The sequence below is a fragment of the Macrotis lagotis genome, chromosome 1 (assembly GCF_037893015.1).
Source record: "Macrotis lagotis isolate mMagLag1 chromosome 1, bilby.v1.9.chrom.fasta, whole genome shotgun sequence".
Lineage (NCBI taxonomy): Eukaryota > Metazoa > Chordata > Mammalia > Peramelemorphia > Peramelidae > Macrotis > Macrotis lagotis.
The window spans coordinates 377,236,027-377,258,747 of record NC_133658.1 but is presented as its reverse complement, the minus strand read 5'-3'; the positions used below and the strand labels follow the sequence as shown (position 1 = coordinate 377,258,747).

The window sequence follows — 22,721 nt, the reverse complement described above, 5'->3', positions numbered from 1 at the left end:
TCTTGTACAAACTCCTAATAATCAGAAAATTGTAGTCCAGAGAATAATCAAAATAAAATGAAGTCCTTTTCTTTTACCTTTCATCTGAAATGAAGATCACAAACCATACTCAGGATGAAAAGTACCATTTGAAGTTGGGGGAGGAGGGAAGGGCTTGGGCAGAGATGTCATGAGACTAGTTCAAGACCTTGGAGTAGGTAAGAAACTCATCTCAACAGATCATCAACTGTTTAATATCATAACCTGGCCTATATCATGTCCTATTATCTTTAATCTCCAGACTTGGGGTGATCATGAATCAGGAAAGAGAAAAAAAAGAGTAATAAAATGATATGATAAATTCAATGCATTCCTCCCCCTTCCTGGGAGTGCTAGAGGATTGGGTAAGAATTTATGAGATAGGTTAGGGAAGGGTACAAGATTCCTTCACTGGAGTATAGAGTTCATTTCTCTCTTTTCTTCCATTGCACTTGACTTTGGGCATTATAATTGCTAAACAGGAGACTGGGGAAATTGGTAGCTTTTATTGAAGACAGACTTCCAATATGCATGTGGGTGTCTGGAGTCAAGCAACAGATATTGAAGTGAAACTGTTGTATTACCATGAGGTGGACCGGAACAGCCAGGATGATGACTGTGGGGGCCATTGCCACTGTAACCTGAGATTCTAAAGACTAGCAAGCAGTGATCTAAATACTGAACAGAGATATGATTGGGGTTCAGAGAGGTGGTATCTTGAATCCTGTGACTGGAAGCTTTTGAAAATCTTTTTACTTGACAAGGAGGAATTTTCCATCAATGTTGCCCCAATTTCCTTTATTTTAACCAGTTACATGGAACTGGAGTTCTAGACATACTTACAAAATACACATTTTTCCATGTGCTATGGGTGTGATATGGTTGGTTTGGTAACTTTCTCCTGCCATCCTTGAAGATCTGGAAGGATAAATTGGAAGGTGTCTAGGAAATGGTTAAAGGTTATAGCTCCATGTGGCATCACTTAAATTTTTATTTTACTATTTTTGCTATTTTAACTATGTTTGATAAATTTTGTAATCACAGGGGCGGCTAGGTGGTGCAGTGGATAGAGCACCGGCCCTGGAGTCAGGAGTACCTGAGTTCAAATCCAGCCTCAGACACTTAATAATTACCTAGCTGTGTGACCTTGGGCAAACCACTTAACCTCATTGCCTTGCAAAAAAAAACCCAAACAAACTTAAAAAAAAGTAAATAAATTTTGTAATCATACTATGTTGAGATTCTAAGTCCTACAAATGTGGCAGGCTATGGACAAAGATATGAGTACCTAGACCCAGGGTGGTGGCTCTTCAGTTGTTGATTTAATATTTTTGCTGTTTTGATTGATATTCTATTTTCTCCTCTAGTGAGCTTCAAACTTGAATAGCAAAAGTTTGAACTGCTTAGTACCAGCCCTAAAATGAGTCCTTGCTGGTAGATGACCAGCTGAGGCATTTGCAGGCTGAATGCTTTCTGCCTATCAGTAAAGATGCTGCAGTCTTTAGGAAGGCTGTCCTATACTTTGCTATAGAGAGAAGTTAAATTGGCTATTGGACTGGTTGCTCAAGGAGAGAACCATCTGTTAGTCAAACAGATGTTGTATTCTGTTGTTGGATATTTAAAGGAGTAACACACCATCATGTTGCAAATTTAAAACAGCTCACAAAAACATTTGAACTGTTTCCACAGCAGAATTCCACATGTTTCACAAATGGAATATGCAAAAGACTATAAAGAAAGTCACATTCTTTTAACTAACCAGGTCTCAAATTATTTAACTTCTATACTTCAGAACTTTAAGTATTGGTAGCACTCTCCAAAATTGGTATCTTAGGGAAAGTCTGTTACCCTACTCCGTTTATGTCTCTTTATCTAAATATGGACACAAGGTGTCTGAAGGAAGGAGCCCTTTTCTATTTACCCACCACCTTATAAGTTGACTGAGAATCTGAGCCTAGAAGACAGTGCCTATCCCATTTCTTCTTGCTATTCTACACTCATTTAGGGTAGGATCATACAGATAGTAAATCTGCAAACACTTTTGACTCACTTCCAGTCACAGGCAAAGGAGTCTGCATAGACTTGAAGAGAACTATTAGAGATAAAAAAGTCTCATGCAGAGGCTGGGGTTTGAGTTGAGTTCTGAAGGAAACTAAGAAATAGAGGCAAGAGGGAAAGCATTCCAGGCATGGGAGACAACCAGGAAAAAGGTATAGTGTTGGGAGACGGAGCACCTTGAGGGAGGGAAAGAGCAAGGTCGATGTTGCTGAAGTGTAGGCGAGGACCAAGAGGAAGAAGATTGGAAAGGCAGGAAGGAGCCAGTTGTGAAGGGATTAATTTCTCCTATTGCACCATGATGCCTCCCACGGCCTCATTTTATAGTTGAGGACCCTGAAACCAGAATGAAGTAATATTCATAATCACAAGGCTAGTAAGCAATCTGAGGGGGTGGCAGCCTGATCTGTCTAGGTGTAGGTCTAGTCTAGTAGATCCTCCTTGTCACTGGATAATCCTTCTCTAAGAAGACAAGTGGATCACCTTGAGTCAATGAATTTTTTAAAATAACTATCTCAATGTAATTAATTTCCTTTGTCATCTCAGGTATTTTATGCATTCAAAACCATGATGCTGAAAAGAGGTCCCTAGGCTTCCCCACTTTGCCAAAGGGATTTATGCACCTGCCCCACTACTACCAAAGGAGGGAATCCTATGCTAGAGAAAGAGAAGCCAGATCAGGAACTAAAGGTGACTTCAGCATCTTCCTGAGCCCTCCCGTGAGTATTTAGGCAGAGACTAGTATTTCCTGATTTTTTTTCAAGGACAGGATATTTACAAATATGTCCAATTCATCCATGCCTAAGACAGAGACAGCCAGTTTTAAATGGACTAAAATAGATACTTGGCTTTTTCTTGGATGGAGACAGGATTAGATCATTCATTTTGGGATGCTTCTTTCTGTATGTCCTTGTACAGTGTAAGGCAAAATTGTTGAATGATCTAGTAAGATCAGTGAGTCATCATTATACCAATATCAATATTAACTGAACCCCCTTTATGCCTGGTCATAAAATTAGATTTTTGCACCCCCTAGTGGTGATGGCAACCCTACATTACCATCATTACAGTCTGAGGGAGTGTCTCATACCCTAGCAATCTTTTCTTCTTCCACCCATCTCTCTGTTGAGACATGTTCAAGCTTATTAGGTATAAGATCACCTGGTTTCCTAAATTCCCACACAAGAATGTTTAGTACTCCCAGGAAAATCTGGAGAAACTCTAGGAAAATCAATCAGAAATCCCTATCTAAAGAACAAAGAGGGGGCAGTCAGGTGGCGCAGTGAATAGAGCACCAACCCTGGAATCAGGACAACCTGAATTCAAATCTGACCTCAGACACTTAATAATTACCTAGCTGTGTGACCTTAGGCAAGTCACTTAGCCCTATCGCCTTGTCAAAAAAAAAAGAACAAAGAGAATAAAAGCTTCTCAACCTATCATCTGCTACCTGTCATGAACATTCCCTTCCCTGGAGGGATCTCATTCTGCCCAGGGACTCTTATAAATTCTCTTGATGATCCCATGAGACCCCATAACTTCATCTATCACTCCTATGCAGAAGCTTTCCTGATCCTTCATTTATCTCCTGAACTCTAACCCTACATCATTGTCATTGTTCAGTCATTTCAGTTGTGTCTAACTCGTTGTAATCCCTTTTGGGATCAAACCCCATTTGGGGTTTTCTTGGCAAAGTTGCAGGAATGATTTGCTGTTTCCTTCTCCAGCTCATTTTTATAGAAGAGGAAACTGAGGTAAACAGGGATAAGTAATTTGCCCAGGTTACATAGCTAGTAAACATTTCTTTATTCCTGTAAGCAATTTTCCTCTCATTGAATCCTAAGATGTCATTAACTGTTTGATTGCCACCTCACATTATTGATTCAAATTGAGCTTACTGTCCCCAAAATGCCCAGATATTTTTCAAACTGCCATCTAACCCTCTGTTCCCTATAGGATAGTCATGATTCTTTTTAAAATTCAAGTTTAGAATTTTTATATTCATATTTACTGAAAATTTTTTCTTAGATTCAGTACCATTCTCTATCCCAGCTCTGTTATCCCTCTCACTTTTTAACTATCCACAACTTTGATGGCTAAGGCATTTATAACTGTATCCAAATCACTGATAAAAATTTTAACTAGCTCAAGGTCAAGTATAGATCCCTGGAGTACCCCAATGGAAGACTCCCTTCAAGATGACATTGAATCAACGACCATTTTTGGTAACCATCTGGTTACTCAGGTTTACAACAAAATAATTTTCTTCTCCCTCATCCCTCATATACAAATCACTTGATCATTCTTATTGATTCGTCATTATCTGTCCCCTTCTCTCTATTTCCCCAGTATCCATACTAGTTCAAACTTCCTTTGCCTTTGACTTATTAGTCTATAATATCAATCTTCTAATTCGTTCTCCTGCCTCTACTCTATCCTTTCTCTAACTCATCCTCCACCTAGCAGACAAAACAATATTTCTAAAGCACAGACAAAACCATGTCATCCCCTCTTCTCAAAGAAATCCAGTGACTCCTAAATTGTTTCAAAGGTAAAATGCAAACCCTTGATATGGCTTTTAAAGTCCTTCATAGGCAACTCTCTAAACTTACTGTACATTGCTTTTTTCCAATGTATTCCACATTCCAGCCAAATTGGTCCATTTCTCCATGCATCATAACTTTATCTCCCATCTCTATGCCATTACAAAGGCATAGATGCCTAGAACGTACTCCTTCCTAACATTCCTTTTGTAGCATCTATAATTTCTTACAAAGTTCATTGCAAAGGTCATATCCTAAAAATTCTCTGAATCCTCCATGTCACTAGTGTTCTATCCCTATTCAAAATTACTTTTCTCTAATTAGTATATATTGCGTATTTGCTTAGGATCATAGATCTAGAGCTGGAAGGTTCTTCAGAGGCTATCTAATCCAACCTCTTTATTTGACAGATAAAGAAACTGAGGTCCAGAGAGACATGCCCAAGATCACACAGGTAAAGAGAGGAATACTCTAATTCCAAATTCTGTGCTCTTTGCACTTCAGCACACTTACCTGTGTATATACTTGTTTTCCCTACCTCACCTGATCCCTAATGGAGTATAAGTTCCTTGAGGACAGGCACTGTTTTTGTTTGTGTATTTTTGTTCCCTCCACCTCACACAATGTCTGACACAAAGGTCCTTAACAAATTATTTTTGAATGAATTACATAATATTACCTCACTATCAATGGTAACTTAGGCTATTCTCCAGAATGAGGTACATTTAAGTCCTGATGTCTTTCTCTTTCCTCTAACCATATCTCTAGTACTGTTTCCAGTTCTGGGCATGCCATTTTAGGAGAGACAGTTATAAACTAGAGCAGACCTGAAAGAGATCAGAATGGCAAGGGCATGAAAGTGATGACCCAAAAACATGGGTTGAAGGAATTGAGGAGGTTTAGCTTTGAGAAGAGAAGAGAGACATGACAAAGACATGACATCAAATATGTTGATGTATCATAAAGGGGAAGTTAGATGGCAAAGTGGAGAGGGTGCCAGGCTAGACCCAAAGACAGGAAGACCTGAATTCAAATGTCAGACAATTACTAGTTGTGTGACTTAGGCAAGTCACCTACCCCTGTTTGCCATGGTTTCCTCTTCTATAAAATGAGCTGGAGAAGGAAATGACAAACCATTGCCAAGAAAACTTCAAATGAATAATGAAGAGTTGAATATGACTGAAACAACTGAACAACAATGATAATAACAAATATAAATTAAGAACCAAAACAAGCCCCTTAACAATTAAAGCAGTTTTAAATTAGGCAGCCTGGAGTTTCCATATGTGCATATTGGTAGTAGCTTCTATGTCACTGGTGGTCTTCCAACAGAGTCTGGATACACACTTGGGGATGTTATGGATAGGATTCAAACTTTGGGTAAGATTTAGACAAAATGTTAAATCCCTTACAACTCCTAGTCTGTGATTCTATAATCTGTATTTTAGAGTTTTTATCAAAGTTTTTCTTCATATTTCTTATTACATTTTGTCTTTACAACAGTAATAGGAGATCACAAATTATTGATCTATGTCACTGATATGTCAATCAAACCAGGCAGAAGACATCTCAAGAGAAGTTGCAAATGCTATATGATTTAGAAATGAAGAGTTGGGGCAGCTAGGTGGTGCAGTGGATAGAGCACCAGCCCTGGAGTCGAGAGTACCTGAGTTCAAATCTGACCTCAGACACTTAATAATTACCTAGCTGTGTGGCCTTGGGCAAGCCATTTAACCCCATTGCCTTGCAAAAACCTAAAAAAAAAAGAAAGAAAGAAATTAAGGGTAACATTATAAACAAATGAGAAGAGCAAGAAAGAAACTACCTGTTGGATCTATGGAGAAGGGAAGAATCCAGAGACGTGAGAAACCTCAGAGGCTTAATCATCTTATAGATGAGGAAACAGAAGCTCAGAACTGACTTTTCCCAAAGTCACACAGGTTAATTTCTAGCAGATCTAGAATTCAAATTCAAGTCTTCTTACTCCAAATCCAAATATTCCTTCCTCAGCACTTGCTTAGACCCACTATATTCATTTTACAGATGTATAAACAAAAGGTCAATCGGTTAAATGACTTGTCTAAAGTCATACAACTAGTAGCAGATCCAGAACCAGAGTTTAAGAATCTCCACGGTGGGGCTCTGCTTTCCTCATTAGCCTCTTCAACTTTCTAGGTCATGTAAGATGACAATATAATTCCTCTGTTCTAAATGTCTTCTCTTCCCTTTTCCTAACTCCTAAAAATATCATTCTGGGAGCCACTTGGGAAGGGGGGCTTTGGATCTGACTTAAGAAGACTGAGAAGCAACACCCTTTGTTCCTGGTTTATTAAGTAGCTTTCATCCAAGACCACTGAGAGAAAGGACAGATAACCCATTTTAGTGCTGAGGATCAAAGGAGGTCAGTGAAGCTGGAGGGTAAGGGAGTGACTGCTCATGTGAGATGCACGTTATGAAAAAGTCAGTGTTAGAAAGCCCTGAAGAGTCAACCAAAAAAACTATTTGAAACAGCTTCAGTGAATTGAAGAATATAAAATTAACTGCCTTAAGTCACCATAGTTTCTATATGAGTCTAACAAAATCTAAGAAGAGATAGAAAAATTCCATTTAAACTAGCTACAGGCAATATAAAATATTTGGCAGTCTATCTGTCCAGGCACACTCATAAACTATAGGAACACAATTACAAAATGTTCTTTACACAAATAAAGATCAAAATAATTTAGAAAAATAATTGCTCATTTATAGGTTGAGCCAATATAATAAAAATGAATATATAACATAAAATAGTTTACTTAGTGCCATACCAAGCTATCAAATGATTTCTTTGCAAACTAGAAAAAAAATTCACCTGGAAGAATAAAAAGGTTGATAACTTTAAGGAAAGTGATGAAAAAAATTGAGAAGGAAGGGAACCTAGTCATACCAAATATCAAACTATACTACAAAGCAGTAATTATAAATGTAACTTGGTATTGGTTAAAAATTAGAGTCATTGAACAGGGGAACAGATTTGGTACACAAAATATAGAGATATGGTATAGTTCTGATGTCTTCTGCATTTATCCCAGGGCAATAAGCAAACAATAGACCAGTGATAGATAAGCCCCAAAATTCCAGCTATTGTACTCACTATTGACAAAGATTATTAGGAAAAATGGAAGGTAATCTGGCAAAAATTAGATAGAAACCCAACATCTCAAGTTAAGTTCCAAATGGGTATGTGAGTTAAACATAAAAGGTAACATCATAGACAAATTAGAAGAGCAAGAGAGAAATTACTTACCAGATCTATAGTTTAGGAAAGAGTTCATGACCAAATAAGAGACAGAGAAGGTCACAGAGGGTAAAATAGGAAATTTTGATCACATAAAAATAAAAAGTTTTCTCACAAACAAAACCAATACAACTAAATTTAGGAGAGAAGTTGATAAATGGGGAAAACAATCTTTGCAGAAAATTTCTTATATAGGAATTGATTCATTTGAAAGAATAATCGTTTCCCAATCAATAGTAAAAATGTATCAACATGTAGGTTTCAGAGAAAGAAATTCAAGATATCAAGTCATGTGAAAAAAAAAGCTCTAAATAATTAATAATTAAATATTAAGACAACTGGATCTAGCTATTCTGGAAAGCAATTTGGAACAGTGACCCCAAAATTATTAAACTATCATACCCTTTGATTCAACAATACCACTGTTATCTCTATACGCCAGGAAAAGGTCCATATAGAATAAGAATATTTATAACAACGCTTATTGTGATGACAGAGAATGGGAAATATAAGGTTGACTATCAAGTGAGGAATGGCTGATGAAGTTGTGGTATATGATTATAATGGAATACTATTATGCTGTAAGAAATGCTGAAAGGAGACAGTGCTTTCAGAAAAACTCAGTAAGATTTATACAAATCAAGGCAAAGTGAAATGAGCAGAATCAGAATAATTCTTACAATAACAAAAATATTGCAATGCAAAAGTTAGTCATACCAATGCTTCTCACCTCCAGATAGAGAGGTGATGGATTCAGAGTTCAGATCAAGACATTTTTTTTAAGTTGCAGAGGGGTTAGAGAGGGGTATACTTGACTAATGAGGGAATTTGTTTTGCTTGATTATATGTATTTGTAGCATGGGATTTTATCTTTCTTGCTTTCCCAATTGCCAAGGAGTGAAATATGATGAAAGGGAGATTATAGTATATCTTTGTCTAAAAACTTTTTTAGATTTAAAATAAATCAAATAAAATAGAAAGTGTTACTGAGGAAGCATTCCCCCGCCCCCAAGAGGCCAGGCAACATATCCATTGGCACTGGAGAAATGGCTCAACCTAATTTCAGGTTTTCAGATTATAGGATCATGTATTTAGAGCTGAAGCAGATCTCAGAGACCACCTAGTCCAAAATCATATAGGTAATAAAGTGTCAGAGTCAAGATTTGAACTCAACTCTTTCCGTTGCACCATTGTGGAGGAGAAAGGATGAATAAGGCATAGAGAAATTAAGTGACTTTCCTAGGATTACAGAGGTAGCAAGTGGAAGCATTCTGAGCCTAGGTCTTTTGACTCCAAATTCATTTCACTTTTTTATGTGGAACATTCTCCTGATAATGATATATTTATTATTTGAAGAACGCAATCAAGAAGGTTGTCTTGATAATATTCATAGGGACCTTGTCAATCAACTGATAAGAGTTTCAAGCACCTGCTATGTTCTAGGCATTATTCTAGTGTTCAGAGGCATCAGTTAGGAACCAGCATGATGGAGGGTACAAAGAACATTGTCTCTAGAGTCACTTGGATGGTTCAAATCTAAAAGGAGCAAGTCATGGACCATAGGATCATAAATCCAGAACTGGAAGGAATCCATAGTTACCCATCCAGGCCAACATCCCTTTTTTGGCAGATGAAGAAACTGAGGCCCAGAGAGGCAACTTAACTTTCCCAAGAGGACACAATGGGAAGTGTAGAATTGGGACCCTTGTCTTCTGGATCCAGAATCACTACTCTTTCCATATTGGCTCCCTTCTGTGGGCCTTAGTTTCCTCATCTTTGAAATTAGGAAATTGGATGAGACAATTCTTGCAGAAGCTTTTTGCTTTAATTCCTGTGATCCTATAAGCTCACAACATCCTAGAAAGTGTGTGAGTTAAGAACTGGAGTAAATTAAAGGGTTAGTTACTATACTAATATTACACAGAGACTTCTATTTGGTACCTTCCCAGGTGGCTGTGTGCTATTCCCTTCACTCACTGGCTTCCCCCCCCCCCTTTTTCTCCCCAGAGAAGGAAAGGATTCTGACTTCTGCCTTGATTACTTTTGTTTCCACCCAATCTTGAGGCTGAAGGAATTTATAGAGAGGTCAACTTTCCTTTTTTCTCTGATATTCTACCCTGGTGTCACCCCATTCCCAAACAGGATAATAGGTTCTTGGAGCTAGAAGGAACCTTTTTTCTAACCTCCTGATTTTAAAGAGAAAACAAATCTGGAAAAAGTGAAGAGACATTTGGAGGGTCATTCAGTCAGTAAAGGAATTAAACCAGATTTCAAACCGGGTCAATTCCAAGACAAATAATGCTCCATCCATTGAACCACACTGACAAAAAGGCTGGTAAGGATCTTGATCTGCATCACTGGAGGAACTGTCTGTCTCATGGATTTATGAAAGGCTTGAAGGCCAATAGTAAGGTTTTCAGTACAACCAAACCACTCAACATTCAAGTGAGTCTATGGAACACCAGACTCTGCCACCTGTTTATTGCGTGTGACATGTCAGACAAGTCATTAGCCTCTTTGGATCTCAATTTCCTTGTTTACCTAAACTTAGGGTAAGGTGAGGAACTAGACTTTATGAGGTCACATCTAGCTCTAAATTTATGATCAAATGAGGAATATGTTGATGAATATATTTTGCTGTTGTTATTTAATTATTTTCAGTCACATCTGACTCTCCATGACTCTATTTAGGATTTTCTTGGCAAAGACATGTCTGGTTTGCCATTCCCCCCGCCCCCAACTCATTGTTCAGATGAAGAACTGAATCAAACAGGATTAAGTGACTTGCCCAGGGTCACACAACTAGTGTTCGATACCAGATTTGAACTCAGGAAGAGGAGTCTTTCTGACTCCAAACTCAGCACTCTATCCATTGATTCATCTTGCTGCCCAATAAATATGTATATCATTTGCCAAATACTGCCAATATACATATAAAGAACAGCTGAAGATTTCAGTTTTGTTTAACTGAGAAGGTAAGTCTTAGAGACAGCTAGAACTAGGAATTCTTTCAGTGGTATGGGAAAAGGATATGGGGGCTGAGCAAGGCAAAGAACAGTAGGGTTGGGGAGTTTTGGGCAAAGCAGAAAACCATTCTCCAGGAGAAACAGTTGTGCCAGGAAAGGAGTTGGTCTGCCTCTCCATAGCCCTTGGTTATCTTCAGAGAGGCACAGAAAGAAGACTTGGAGTAGGAGGAAGTTACATTTTCAGTGGTTTTACCACTATGGAAGACAGTTTAGTAGAGTTGGAGAAATGGTAGTAATCTTGGAAAAAGAAATTTCTTGGGGGCAACCAGGTGATGCACTGGATAGAGTACCAGCCCTGAAGTCAGGTGGACCTGGGTTCAAATATGACCTCAGACACTTAATTGCCTAGCTGTGCGACCTTGGGCAAGTCACTTAACCCCATTGCCTTAAATAAATAATTTTTTTAAAAAATTGGTAGAATGAGTAGGTTGGACTAGATGACCCTGAGGTTCAGCACTAAAGCTCTGACCCCAAGTGTGGTTTGGTGTGCCCCAGTAGCAAGCTAGAATCAGGAGACAGAGCCCAGTTGAATCCTAGCCAAAATCAGGACAGAGAGGGTGGCAGGAGAGAGGAAAGGATGCAGCTGGAGGTAAAGAGACAGAGAAAATGAAAGTGTGGGAAGAGAAAGAGGCTGAAGAGGGGAGTTCAAGAGGCTGGAGATCGAGAGGGTTAAAAAATGAGGTTGCTGGGGAACATTTTTTCCCTAAGCTATGGGACTATTCCCCCTGCTGTCCCACCCTTAAAGTGAGATGATTCAGGCTTCCCTCTCTCAATAAATGGGCCCTACTGACTCTATTTCCCTATGGATGAAGAATCGGAAGTCTCTTTCCATCAAGGCAATATTTGGATTTCCTCCCACAGTGTTTATATTTTCCCAGGAGCTGATGAGCAGCCCAGACACGGCATCACCGGTGTTAGTGATGGTTCCAATTCTCCATCCAGAGAAGGCTGCATCTAATCTCCTTCTTCCAAGTGACTGTGGAGTGGAGAACCCAGCCCATTGAAAGGTGAGGGCAATCTTAGGAAGGGAGGGTGCAGCACAGGGGCAGGGGGAGATAAGAGGGAGAGGAGAATAGGAAGGGGGCCTGAGGGACCAAGGGGGTTAGTCTTTGAGTGGCAACCACCATCAAGCCCCAAAGGGCATACCTCTGGCCCCCTCCCCTAAGAAAATGGCCCCCTCTCCACTCCTGTAACCTCACCCCAGATGAATTGAGTTTACATGAGCCCCAGAGACATTTCAATCAGCTGGGGCTGTTTGCTGCCAGACCCAAGAACATAGTGAGAGAAAACAGCTGTGAGAAAATAGAAAAAGAAAACACAGATATACTCACACAACACACAGGCCCTGGGACACTCCCAGGGCGTCCGAAATAGCCCTTAATAATACATAATTCTCAGTGACTATGCATAGAAACACCCTAGCCCTGTTCACAGAGGGATCACAAGAATTTACTCTCCATTGAAAATTTAAAAGTCAGGGTTCAAGGACCCTCCTCTCTAGGGTCTCGACCTTTATCCAGCCCTATTGTAGTTCCTCCTTGAGATGTTCCTGGGATGAGCCCCTGGGCTATAGACAATATAGAAAACTGGCAATACTCCTCCTCCCCCTAAGTTTATCTGAATTAATCCTGGGGGTCTTCTGACATGCTAATCCATTTGAAACTTCTGAGGAGGACCTTAAGCATGGGACTGGCCAAGGCTGGGATGGGAGGGGTGAGGCTGAGCCACCTCATTGCTATGTTTTGAGCTTTATCTGATACTTCAGCACGCGCCACCCTTCCCAGAGACCCTTTTATCATAATGACCCTAATTCTTGAGTGCCTTGACCTAGCCCAGTCCTCCTGCTGCCTGCCCTATCCTACACCCAGCTCTAGATCTGCTTCCTTCTCGCCTCTGCCACTCTGGACAGTAGACCACAAGTGTACATTTTCTAATGTTTATAGACAGAGTATTTACAAATTCAGAGACAGCCCTTCCCTACCCCTATATATTTTCTGCATAGAGCTATTCTACTTGCATATCCATCAAACTACAAGCTCTTTTTTCCTACTGTCTTGTATTTCCCAGAGTTCATCTCCACACCCTTCCCCATCTTCCCCACACAATTATCCCTCACCCCTCCCTTATCCCCATATGCCAATGTTCCCTCAGATTCAGACACTGAACTGCAGGCAGCTTCCTACCTTCCATTGGGGTGCCAGACTTGGGGAGACTCCTCGGACCCTGGCCCACTCAGAGCCCTTCGATGCTGCCGGTCTGGCTGTACTGAGAGCCCAGATGTTTGTGCTGCATGCGGACCAGTGAGCACAGCTGTCTGCCCTCCACTTCCCCTCCTCCCAGGCTGGGTGGGGAGAGTTGCCTCTGGGAGCCCCTGCCCGAGAAACAACTGCCTGTAATGCTTCCAAGAGGCTCAGCGGCCAAGTGGCTCTCTCCAGCCCCTCCACGGCCTCCCAGCAGCACGGCCGACTTTCTCCTCAGCAGGAGGGGTGGAGGAAGAGGAGGAGGAAGCCTCCAGATCCTGACCCTTCCCAAATGACCTGTAGAATATCTCCAAGGCCATCTTCAGCTCTGATCTGATGCTCAGGGCCAGACTGACTCCTTGAGAAGAGGGGAAAGCGCTCAAATATTTATTGAATGTTATATAATGCTGAAGGGAGTGCACCCCAAACCCAGCAAGGCCTCCACTACACATCTGGAGTTCCCTGAATCGTCCTGTGAAGACCCGAGTGGTCCTAGGAGGCTGAGGGAAAAGTTAGCTTTGATTTCCTGCTGCACAGTCTCCTTGGTGAGGTTCAACCTCCCTACCCCTGTTTCCCAGCCCTATAGAGAAGCATAGAACTGAAAGGAGATTTGGAGATCATCTAGTAGTTCAGCTCCTTCATTTTACAGTTGGGGAAACTGAGGCCCAAAACAAGAAAGCAATTTGCCAAGATACTCAACAAGTTAATAGTTGGGGTTAGGAAGATCTTTTTGTTAGACCCATGTTAAGAGTCTTAAGGACAGAAGATTGCTGACTTGAATGTGCCTTGAATTATGATTTCTAATGCTCTCATCAGTGGATCCAACCACTTATTCAACAGGAATATATCAAGTATCTACTATGTTTTAGGCAAAGAGGGTCTAAATATAAGAATGAGATGGACAGAATTTGCCTTTGAGAAGCTTCTACTTCAAAGATCAGAGGGGAGATACACATGCTCACAGATAAATAAATATAATACAGCTACTAAATAAATAATCAGTGATGAGGTTTGGGGAACATTAGCAACTTGGAGAATCAAGAAAAAGTTTCTTATAGGAGATGGCACTCGAGCTGAGCTTTGAAGGAAGCTAGCTGTGAGAAGGGAAGACATTCCTGGCATTAGTGGACCAAGGAGAGGAGGAAGGGGATGAAATGTAGTATACCTGGCAAGAAGCCCCCTTAGGCTTGGTGCAGTGACTGGGAATGGGGGCGGGGGAGGAACAGAGGTGGAAGTTAAACCAAAGTTCATTTCATAATGGCAAACAAATAGAATGAAATATTACCGTGCTATAAGAAATCATAAAAGAGGTGGTTTCAGAGAAACCTGGAAAGATTTGTGTCAACTGATGCATAGTGAGGTGAGTGGAACCAGGAGAATCATTGATAACAGCAACATTGTAAAGAAAAACAACTTTTGAGAAGTGTAAGAACTTTGTCAATACAATTACTAACCATAATTCCAATAGAAAAATCCATCCTAAACCCTTCTATTTTTATCTAATTATTCTTGCAAACTAGGTATCAAGTACTTAACTGTCATAGGGCGAAAGTGTTATTAACACCCTTGAATTTAGAGCGCCCTGGGGCAAAACTCCAGCACCTCCTAATTAGGCCTCTGGGAAAATCTTAAAATCAACTTCTTGAAGTTCTAGAATGAGAAATGGTATTCTCATAGAAAAATTAATAGGGCCTTAGATAATCTGTCCTTTCCAGGACTCAAAATAACCCATAATAGATCCAAGGAGCTATAGCTAGATGGAATAGCTTTGAAGCTAAGTACCATTAATTACTGGGTTTTATCTGGATTTCTGATTAGTAGTAATAGTTACCATTTGAAAAGTACCTATTATGGGCCAAGTCCATACTAAGTACTTTACCAGTATCATCTCCTTTCATTCTCACAATTCTAGAAGGTAGGTACTACTATTATCCTCCTTTTACAGATGAGGAAATTGAGGCAAGATTTAGGTGATTTGTCAGTCTCCCAGCTAGTAGGTAACTGAGGCTGGATTCGAATCCAGGTCTTATGACTCTAGACTCAGTTCTCAGCTGCTGTACCACCTCCCCAATGATCTCACTTTTAAGAATTATTTCTGAAATATAAATAATATACTTTTACATTATTAATAAATCCTAGAAAATACATGCTTGTGGTCCAATAGTGTGTAGCATTGGGAATATTGTTTTTGTTTGTTCTTCTCAAAGAGGATCACATCATTAGAGAGATAAGAGAAGGAAAGAAATAGGTTCTAGAATCTTCTCTGCCATATCCTCCCTATGGGACCTTGGGCAAAAGACTCTTACTCCCTCTGCTGATTCATCTGTAAACTAAGGGCATAGGATTAGAAGATGGATTTTAAGATCCCCTTCCAAAACCTTTGAGGAGTTGGTGGTTTGAGCAGTTCAAAAAGTTCTAAGGTTAGAAGTTCAATTGAAGTTTTTTCCCTAGTTCTTTACATCTGATCTGTGTACCCCATAAAGGATGCAATGGGTAGACTGAGTTTTCCCGGATTAGAATGAATCTAGGAAAGGGGAAATCATCAGGTAATAAATGCAGAGTCTGATCATAAACAATTTTTTCCCCCATATTTCAGATAACATTTGAGAAAAGCAACAGAGACATTGTCATCAAGTAAGGCTTGGAGTCAGAATTTGGGTTCAAGACAATAAATACTCAGATAAGTATTGACCATGATCTAGTCTCTTAACTTTTCAGCACCCCCAAGCAATTTTTTGAGCCTTTAAAATGCTGACAAATATCCATTGAGGGAATTTCCACACTAGGAATTGCCCACATCACCATCATAATCTGTTCTCTAGTATGAGAGGACTTAGAAGAGTGAAAATTAGAAGAAATACCTTACACTTAAAATCTCTCTTTTAGGTCTCTGGGAAGATTAGTAGGAGAATATGTGTTAATAGCAGCATAGCAGCAGCTAGTGATGTTTTAAAGAAGAATTTCCCTTTAGCCAGTTTCAGTAATTTGGATATTTATCACAGTTGATCTCCCTCTATGGACTGTATTAACAGGTATTCTTTTTTTTTTTTTTTTTTTTTTTTTGCAAGGCAATGGGGTTAAGTGGCTTGCCCAAGGCCACACAGCTAGGTAAGTATTAAGTGTCTGAGACTGGATTTGAACCCAGGTACTCCTGACTCCAGGGCCAGTGCTCTATCCTCTGCACCACCTAGCTGCCCCAACGGGCATTCTTAACCTCTGTGTGAATGTGAGCTTATGCCATTGGCAGTTCAGTGGAACCCATAGACCTCAGTATAATTCTCAGAATAATTTTTTAAAGAGATGAAAATACACAGGATTATTCCCTCTGTGTATGTATGCATATATATATATATATATGTATGTGGACATTTAGAGAGATACTCACAAATATATATGAGTATATATGCATATATGCATTTAAATTATATGTCACCCCACCCCCCCAAATCCTTGTACTAATGAGCAGTGGAGGAGCCAAGGCAGGGGAGAGAGCAGCTAGAGTCTAGTCCTCATGAATCTTTGTGTTAAAATAGAAAGTATCATTTTGAAAGTCAGAAAGCCTAGGTTCAAGGCTAAAGAGCAAGTCATTCTCCATTACCATTTCTCCATTTGTAAAAGAGAAATAGCAGTGTCTGGTTTAGCTCCTTCATAGGGCTGCTCTGCTTTGAAGTTTTTCAAAAATACGTAGATGAGCTTTTAATAAAACAAGATATTTTGAAAAATATTAATTGCCATTTTTTCAGTTAACCCCAGTGACCTCAGTCTGACAGCCTTTGTGCTGTGGGACCCCACATTTAGTGGGAAGAATTATCCAAACTGTCTCAAAGAATGGGCTGGCCTGGAAGGGTCACAATCTACAACATTGGAGATCATCAATAGAATGTGAGTTAGAGGGGGAGATTATTTGGGGTTTTGTCTTTATAACTCAAAGCATCTAGCCCTAATAGACTCCTGAGGAAAGTCTATTGATTAATTTGATGAGAGCATAGATCCTATTGGATTATTTGAATAACCTTAATGACTATACAAGACTAGAGAACAGAATGGAACCAAAGAAAAGTCACTCAAAAACTCTGACCCTAACTCCCAATTCTCTTTAAAGTTAGATACATTGTCACAGAGCTTGGCTATTATTGGACTTCAAGGAGCCCAGAAGTGCCTGAACAAACTAGTCTCATGGACAGTCTTCTTCCCTGTTGACCTTATTTCCTTTTCTGAAGCCACAATTTCTCTGTCAGGGGTAGAAGGAACCCTAATCTAATCTCTCCTCCAATTTGTGTCCCAATAATCCCCAAGCAATTAGGAAGACATCAAAGATAAAAGCAGAATACTCTCTCTAATTGAAAGTTGTTGTTCTTATGAAAAAGGAGATATTGGCTAGCTTAAAATGATGGTTGGATACAGACTGGATCAGTAGCTGGACCCAAAGAAGATCCATCAATAAACTTGAGGAGCTGTCTTGTGGAGTACCCAAGATACCTGAGTTGGTTTTATGCTATTTTTTTCAACTTCCTGAATAAAACCATAGATGACATGTTTGCCAAATTTGTGGCTGCCACATTTGCACCAAGCTGAGAGAAAGCACTATCATATCAGAAGATAGTCAGGATTTAAAAAAAAAAGGACAAAAATGTTGAGTCTCAGAAGAGAAAAATGTAGTACAGACAAATGCAAATTTGTACACTTGAGTTCTAAAAGTCAATTCATAATTATAAGTTAAGGGAGCATGTCTAGATAGAGGTTCATTTGAAAAAAAAATCTGGGAATTTTAGTTGACTATAAATTTAATATGGCATCCCCCAAAACTAATGCTATCTTAGTGAGAGACATAGTTTCCAGGACTAGAGAGATGACCATCCTGCTGTATTTTACCAGAGCCAGAACATGTCTGGAATATGATATTCAATTTAGAGGACCATAGTTTAGGAAGAGCCCAAAGAAATGCAACAAGGATAGGGGAGGATCTTGAGAACATATCATATGAGGATGACTGAAGGAACTGAGGAGTGTTTATCCTAGAAAAGAGGGGGTCTATGCAGGGAATTGATAGCAATCTCCTAGTCTTGGGGCTATTTGGTTAGCATGTAGAAAAGGGTTTAGATTTTTTTTTCCCCCTACTTGGTCCAATGGAGAGAACTAGGAGCAATGGGTGTAAACTTAAGAGAGGCAGATTTAGACTTGGTGGGAGACTTCCTAAAAACAGGATAAATTAGGGGTAGTCTCAGAGGGAAGGCATTAAGATTAGGAAGGACTAGGAAAGGATAGAAGATTTGACTTTGATATTTGTCCCTTGTCCTCAGAGAAGACCACAACATCAAGGGGGTGATGCCATGACATGCATATGAATTGAATTTGAATGAGTAGGTGCTGGGTTAAGGCACCAGCCTCACTTCTCCTCCAGAGTCATCTGGGTCAGTGGCTAGATATGAATCAAGATGACTAGATTCCAGGCAATCGTGGTTAAGTGACTTGCCCAGGGTCACACAGCTAGTATCTGAGACTAAGATTTAAAATTCTGATTCCAAGGCCAGTGCTCTCTCCACTGTGTACCTAACTGCCTTAGGTTTGAGTTTATCCAAGATTTGAAGGAAACAAGGAAAACTGAGGGGCAAGAGGTGAGGAAATGGAGAGTTACAGGTTGGGGAAACAATCAGTGAAAACTCTCAGACTGGGGAGGAGGCATGTTTGGGGAACAGTGAGAGGGGCAGGGTCTCAAGAAGAGCTGAAGACTGGAAAGGTAGGAAAGGGGCAACCACAGGAACAAGCTGTGGTCACACACAGGGTTAAGTTAGATTTTGGAAAGAACTTCTTGAGAGTAAGAGCTGACTTTAGGAAATTAGGCCAGAGGCCAAATAAGAAAGTCTCTTATTCGGGGAGAACAGTTCTAGCCAGAGGAGGAGTCATTGGATCCATTGGTTGCTTTGTAAATGTTGATCTTACAATTTATGCCATCTGGGCAGAGCCTTTCAGGACCTGCACATTGTCGAGGGTGTTGCTGCCATCTCATGCTCTTGGGGGGGGGGGGTGGCCCAACCCCTTCTCCCTGCCCAGACTTTCCATCTTTGACAGCGGCACGGCCACTGGACGGCTGGCCTGCAGAGAGTGGAATGCAGTCTCTGGGCTCTCAATCTTGCGCTGCTTACGTTTTGTTTCTAGGTTTTGTTGTAGCAACCGCCCGGGAGAAGCCAGGTATTCTTCCCGGACAGAGAGGCCCAGGGACCACATTCTGACGTCTGGTCCAGAGGGTCAACGCATTGCATATTATGTAACCTCTCCAGCCTCCTCTACGTTCCAGGAGAAGGGTGGCAGGAGGAAGCCGAACTTGGCTCTTGTGTCTCTGGGCTGCCTGCCTGCTCAGAATTTGGTCCAACTCCCCCGGGGCCCCTGCCAGGGAACTGACCCTCCTCGTTTTCTCTTTTCTGAGAGTGGGAGGGAAGTAGAAACAGCAGGTACCTGAAGTCATAGGCTAGAACCAGAGGCTAGAGAATTCAGAGTTATCTAGGGCAACCTCTTCTGGAGATGGAAGCCCAGGGAGTTGAAGTGACTGTCCCAAGGTCACCCAGGGTGGCAAGCAGCAATGCCAGAACCTAAAGCTAAGTCTTCTGTTCCTATGCCCAGTTGTTTTTCTGGTACCACATGCTGGCATTCCTAGGCAAAAACCTTCTCAGTCCAGGGTCTGAGACTTAGAAGGATCATCCTGGATGGCTCGAGAAGCTGTGTTTCTTCTTCTATTTCCAAATATAAACACATTCTCTTCTATTTTGCCCATCTCCTCACCCTGCCTAAGTTATCCCCTTCCTGAGTTTTCTCTGGAGTTTTAGTTCTGCAAGATAGAAGCATCACAATCAAGTGTTAGGATTAAGAATATGTCCAGTAGGTCTGTGGGATGCTACTTTTTCCTCCTTTGTGGAGGGATCCAGGCTGGGCCTCAGGAGCCCCTAAGACACTCAAATCTCTAAAGATCCTTTAGGGAAGGATCCCCCCCGCCCCCTTCCCACAGACCACCAAACTAACCTGTGAGCCTCCGCTCTCTTGTCCTCTTCCAGAACACCTCCCAGGCTCTGCTGGTGGAATCCTTGAGATGCTCACTGAAGGCTCTCCGAAGCTGAGAGGGTCCTTGCACACCCACCCCAGCCCCTTTAGCCCAGCGGAACTCCATCCAGGGAAGGGAAGGGGTCAAGGAGAGGAGAAACTCCCCCCCACCAGTCCTGCTCTCCTGCCTCCCTCCTTTCCAGATGGATGGTGTGCAGAGGCTCTGGAGGAGATGTCTGCATACGATTAGTTAACACCCCTTTTGGGGAAAGAGAATGAGGGAGTGAGAAAGCAACTCCTTCCAAACTGCTGAGGTCAGGCTGAGCTGAGAAGGAAGTAGCTGCCCACTTGGGTCTCCTAGCCCCAGAGTACACACTGTCCAGGATGTCAACAAGCCAGCCCTGAATCCCCCAGCTGAACAGAAGAATGGGTATCCCCAGGATGGTATTTCTTCGGGGGGGGGGGGTGGTTAGGCTGTCTCTCTGTCTCTCTCTCTCTCTCTCTGTCTCTCTCTCTCTCTCTCTCCCTCCCTCCCTCCCCCTCTCTCTCCCCCCAGGTCCTCCCTTTACCTAATCAATTCCTCAGTTCTTTATCTACTTTATCTACTCAGTCTTATCCATTTACTTTTCCATTGCTCATGGCTACTTCTGTAATTAAATTTGCTTGTAAAATTTATGGGAGTCAGGAACAAAAAAAAACACCCATCATTTCTGTTTCTTCTGATTTAAGGGGTTCCCTTCTTCTGTATTATTCCTCTAAGATCCCACCTATATTCATCAATTACTTCTTTTCGTTTTTGTGAAAATGAATTTTCCATTTCTACTGCCATCATTTCTGGAATTAAAATAACATCGCCCTATTTGCCCACCTTTCTGCATCTACCTTCTCCAGCCTAATTCTATACATGGCTGCTACACATGATGATACTCTCAGCTTAGAGTCATGCAGCACTTTAAAAATATAGAATATCCTTACATTTAGGTCCTTGAATACTTCAATGACTTGGGGCTCACTATCTCCCAAGGCAGCTTATTTCATTATTGGAAAGCTCAAAAGTTAGAAAGGCCCTTATACTGACCTGCCTACCTGTGACTTCTATATTCTGGTCCTAGTTCTTCTCTCTGGATGATACAGAACACTTCCAAATTCTTTTTCACATAAAAGACTTTTGACATTCTTGTTTGTCCTCATGTGTTCCCTAATTTTTTCCTTTCTAGGGCAGAACATCCAAATATGACATGGTTTCCATACCCTTCACTATTCCTGATCCCCAGTTGTGGATATAATGGGAGACAGTGTGGTATAATGGAAAGCACATTGACTCTGAGTAAGAAGATCCAAGTTCAAATCTCACTTTTGATATATGTTACTTGAATGACATTAGACAAGTCACTTAACTTCCCTGAGCCTCAGTTTCCTCATCTGTAAAATAAAGGAATTGAATTTAGATGATCTGTAAGAGACCATAGTCCCTTAGAGCTCTCAACCTATGATCCTATCCCAAATGAGCAATGTCCTTTTCTAAAATAAAGTATCTAGATGTGGTCTGATGAACACAGACTACAGTACAGTAGCATGGTTACTTTTCTTTTCCTGAACAATGTGCTTCTATTAATAATTCAATCTAGATCACATGAAGTTTTGTTTGCTTTTTTTGTTTTCTAATTATAGAATTCTGTAATTCCCAGCATCAGTCATAAAAGAAGAGCTGTTTCTTGAGATATATTTCTTTTTCCCCTTGATTGCTGTTGTCATATTGTCCCCATTCTATATGTGATTATTTGAACCTAAGCACAAAACTTCATTTTTATCGCCATTAAATTTGCCTTCATTGCTTTCAAACTATCAAGATCATTTAAAATCCTGATTCCACTTGTAAAGCATTAGCTCTTCTCTGCAAACTCCTGCAGAGTTGATTGTCATTTCAGGGAGGTCCTAACCCTGTCAAGGAGAGCTGGGGAAGGGTTTGATATCAACAGGAATTCCTGTTGATATGTTCCCCATTCTATAAGACCCAGTTCACATACCACCTCTTCCACAAAACCTTCCTTGATCCTCCCCAGTAGGAAGTGAGCTCCCCCTGTGTTCTCTCAGCACTTTGAGATTATCTCCAATTTATCCTGTATCTATCTTGTTTGTACATAGTTGACATGTTGTCTCTCCTACCATACCGTGAGTTCTTTGAAATAAGAAAATGCTTTCATCTTTCCTTGTATCTTCACTGCTTAGCACAGTGCTCCTGGATTCACTTGATGACTCTATCAGGTCCTCTTCATCTCTTGCCTAGATTACTGAGTAATGTCCCTGCCTCAAGCCTCCCCCCCCCCCCATTCCATGCACTACTGCTCAAGTGATTTTCCTTAAATGCAGATCTGACTATGTGATTCCTCTAATCATTTCCAATGACTTCCTATTACTTTGAGGATAAAACATAAAGCCTTCTATTTAGCTTTTAAAGTCTTTCATTATTTGGCCTCAGTCATCTTTCCCAACTCCCTAGTTAGGACTTTGTAATCCACCTAAACTGGCC

At 40.7% G+C, this 22,721-nt stretch overlaps 1 protein-coding gene across 2 annotated transcripts in view; it reads right to left on the bottom strand.

Annotated features, from left to right (window-relative positions):
* Positions 1 to 20,461, bottom strand: part of LOC141506048 (rho GTPase-activating protein 7-like) — a 119,284-nt gene extending 98,823 nt beyond the window's left edge. The window contains exon 1 of one of the 2 annotated variants that reach the window (XM_074212459.1): positions 20,174 to 20,461. In XM_074212459.1, coding sequence (XP_074068560.1) covers positions 20,174 to 20,318 — 145 coding nt within the window. In that variant the 5' untranslated portion in view covers positions 20,319 to 20,461. Of the gene's footprint in view, positions 1 to 13,102; positions 20,152 to 20,173 lie in introns of those variants that run through there. The other variant, XM_074212462.1, reaches the window with a different exon arrangement.
* Positions 20,462 to 22,721: the final 2,260 nt, after the last annotated feature.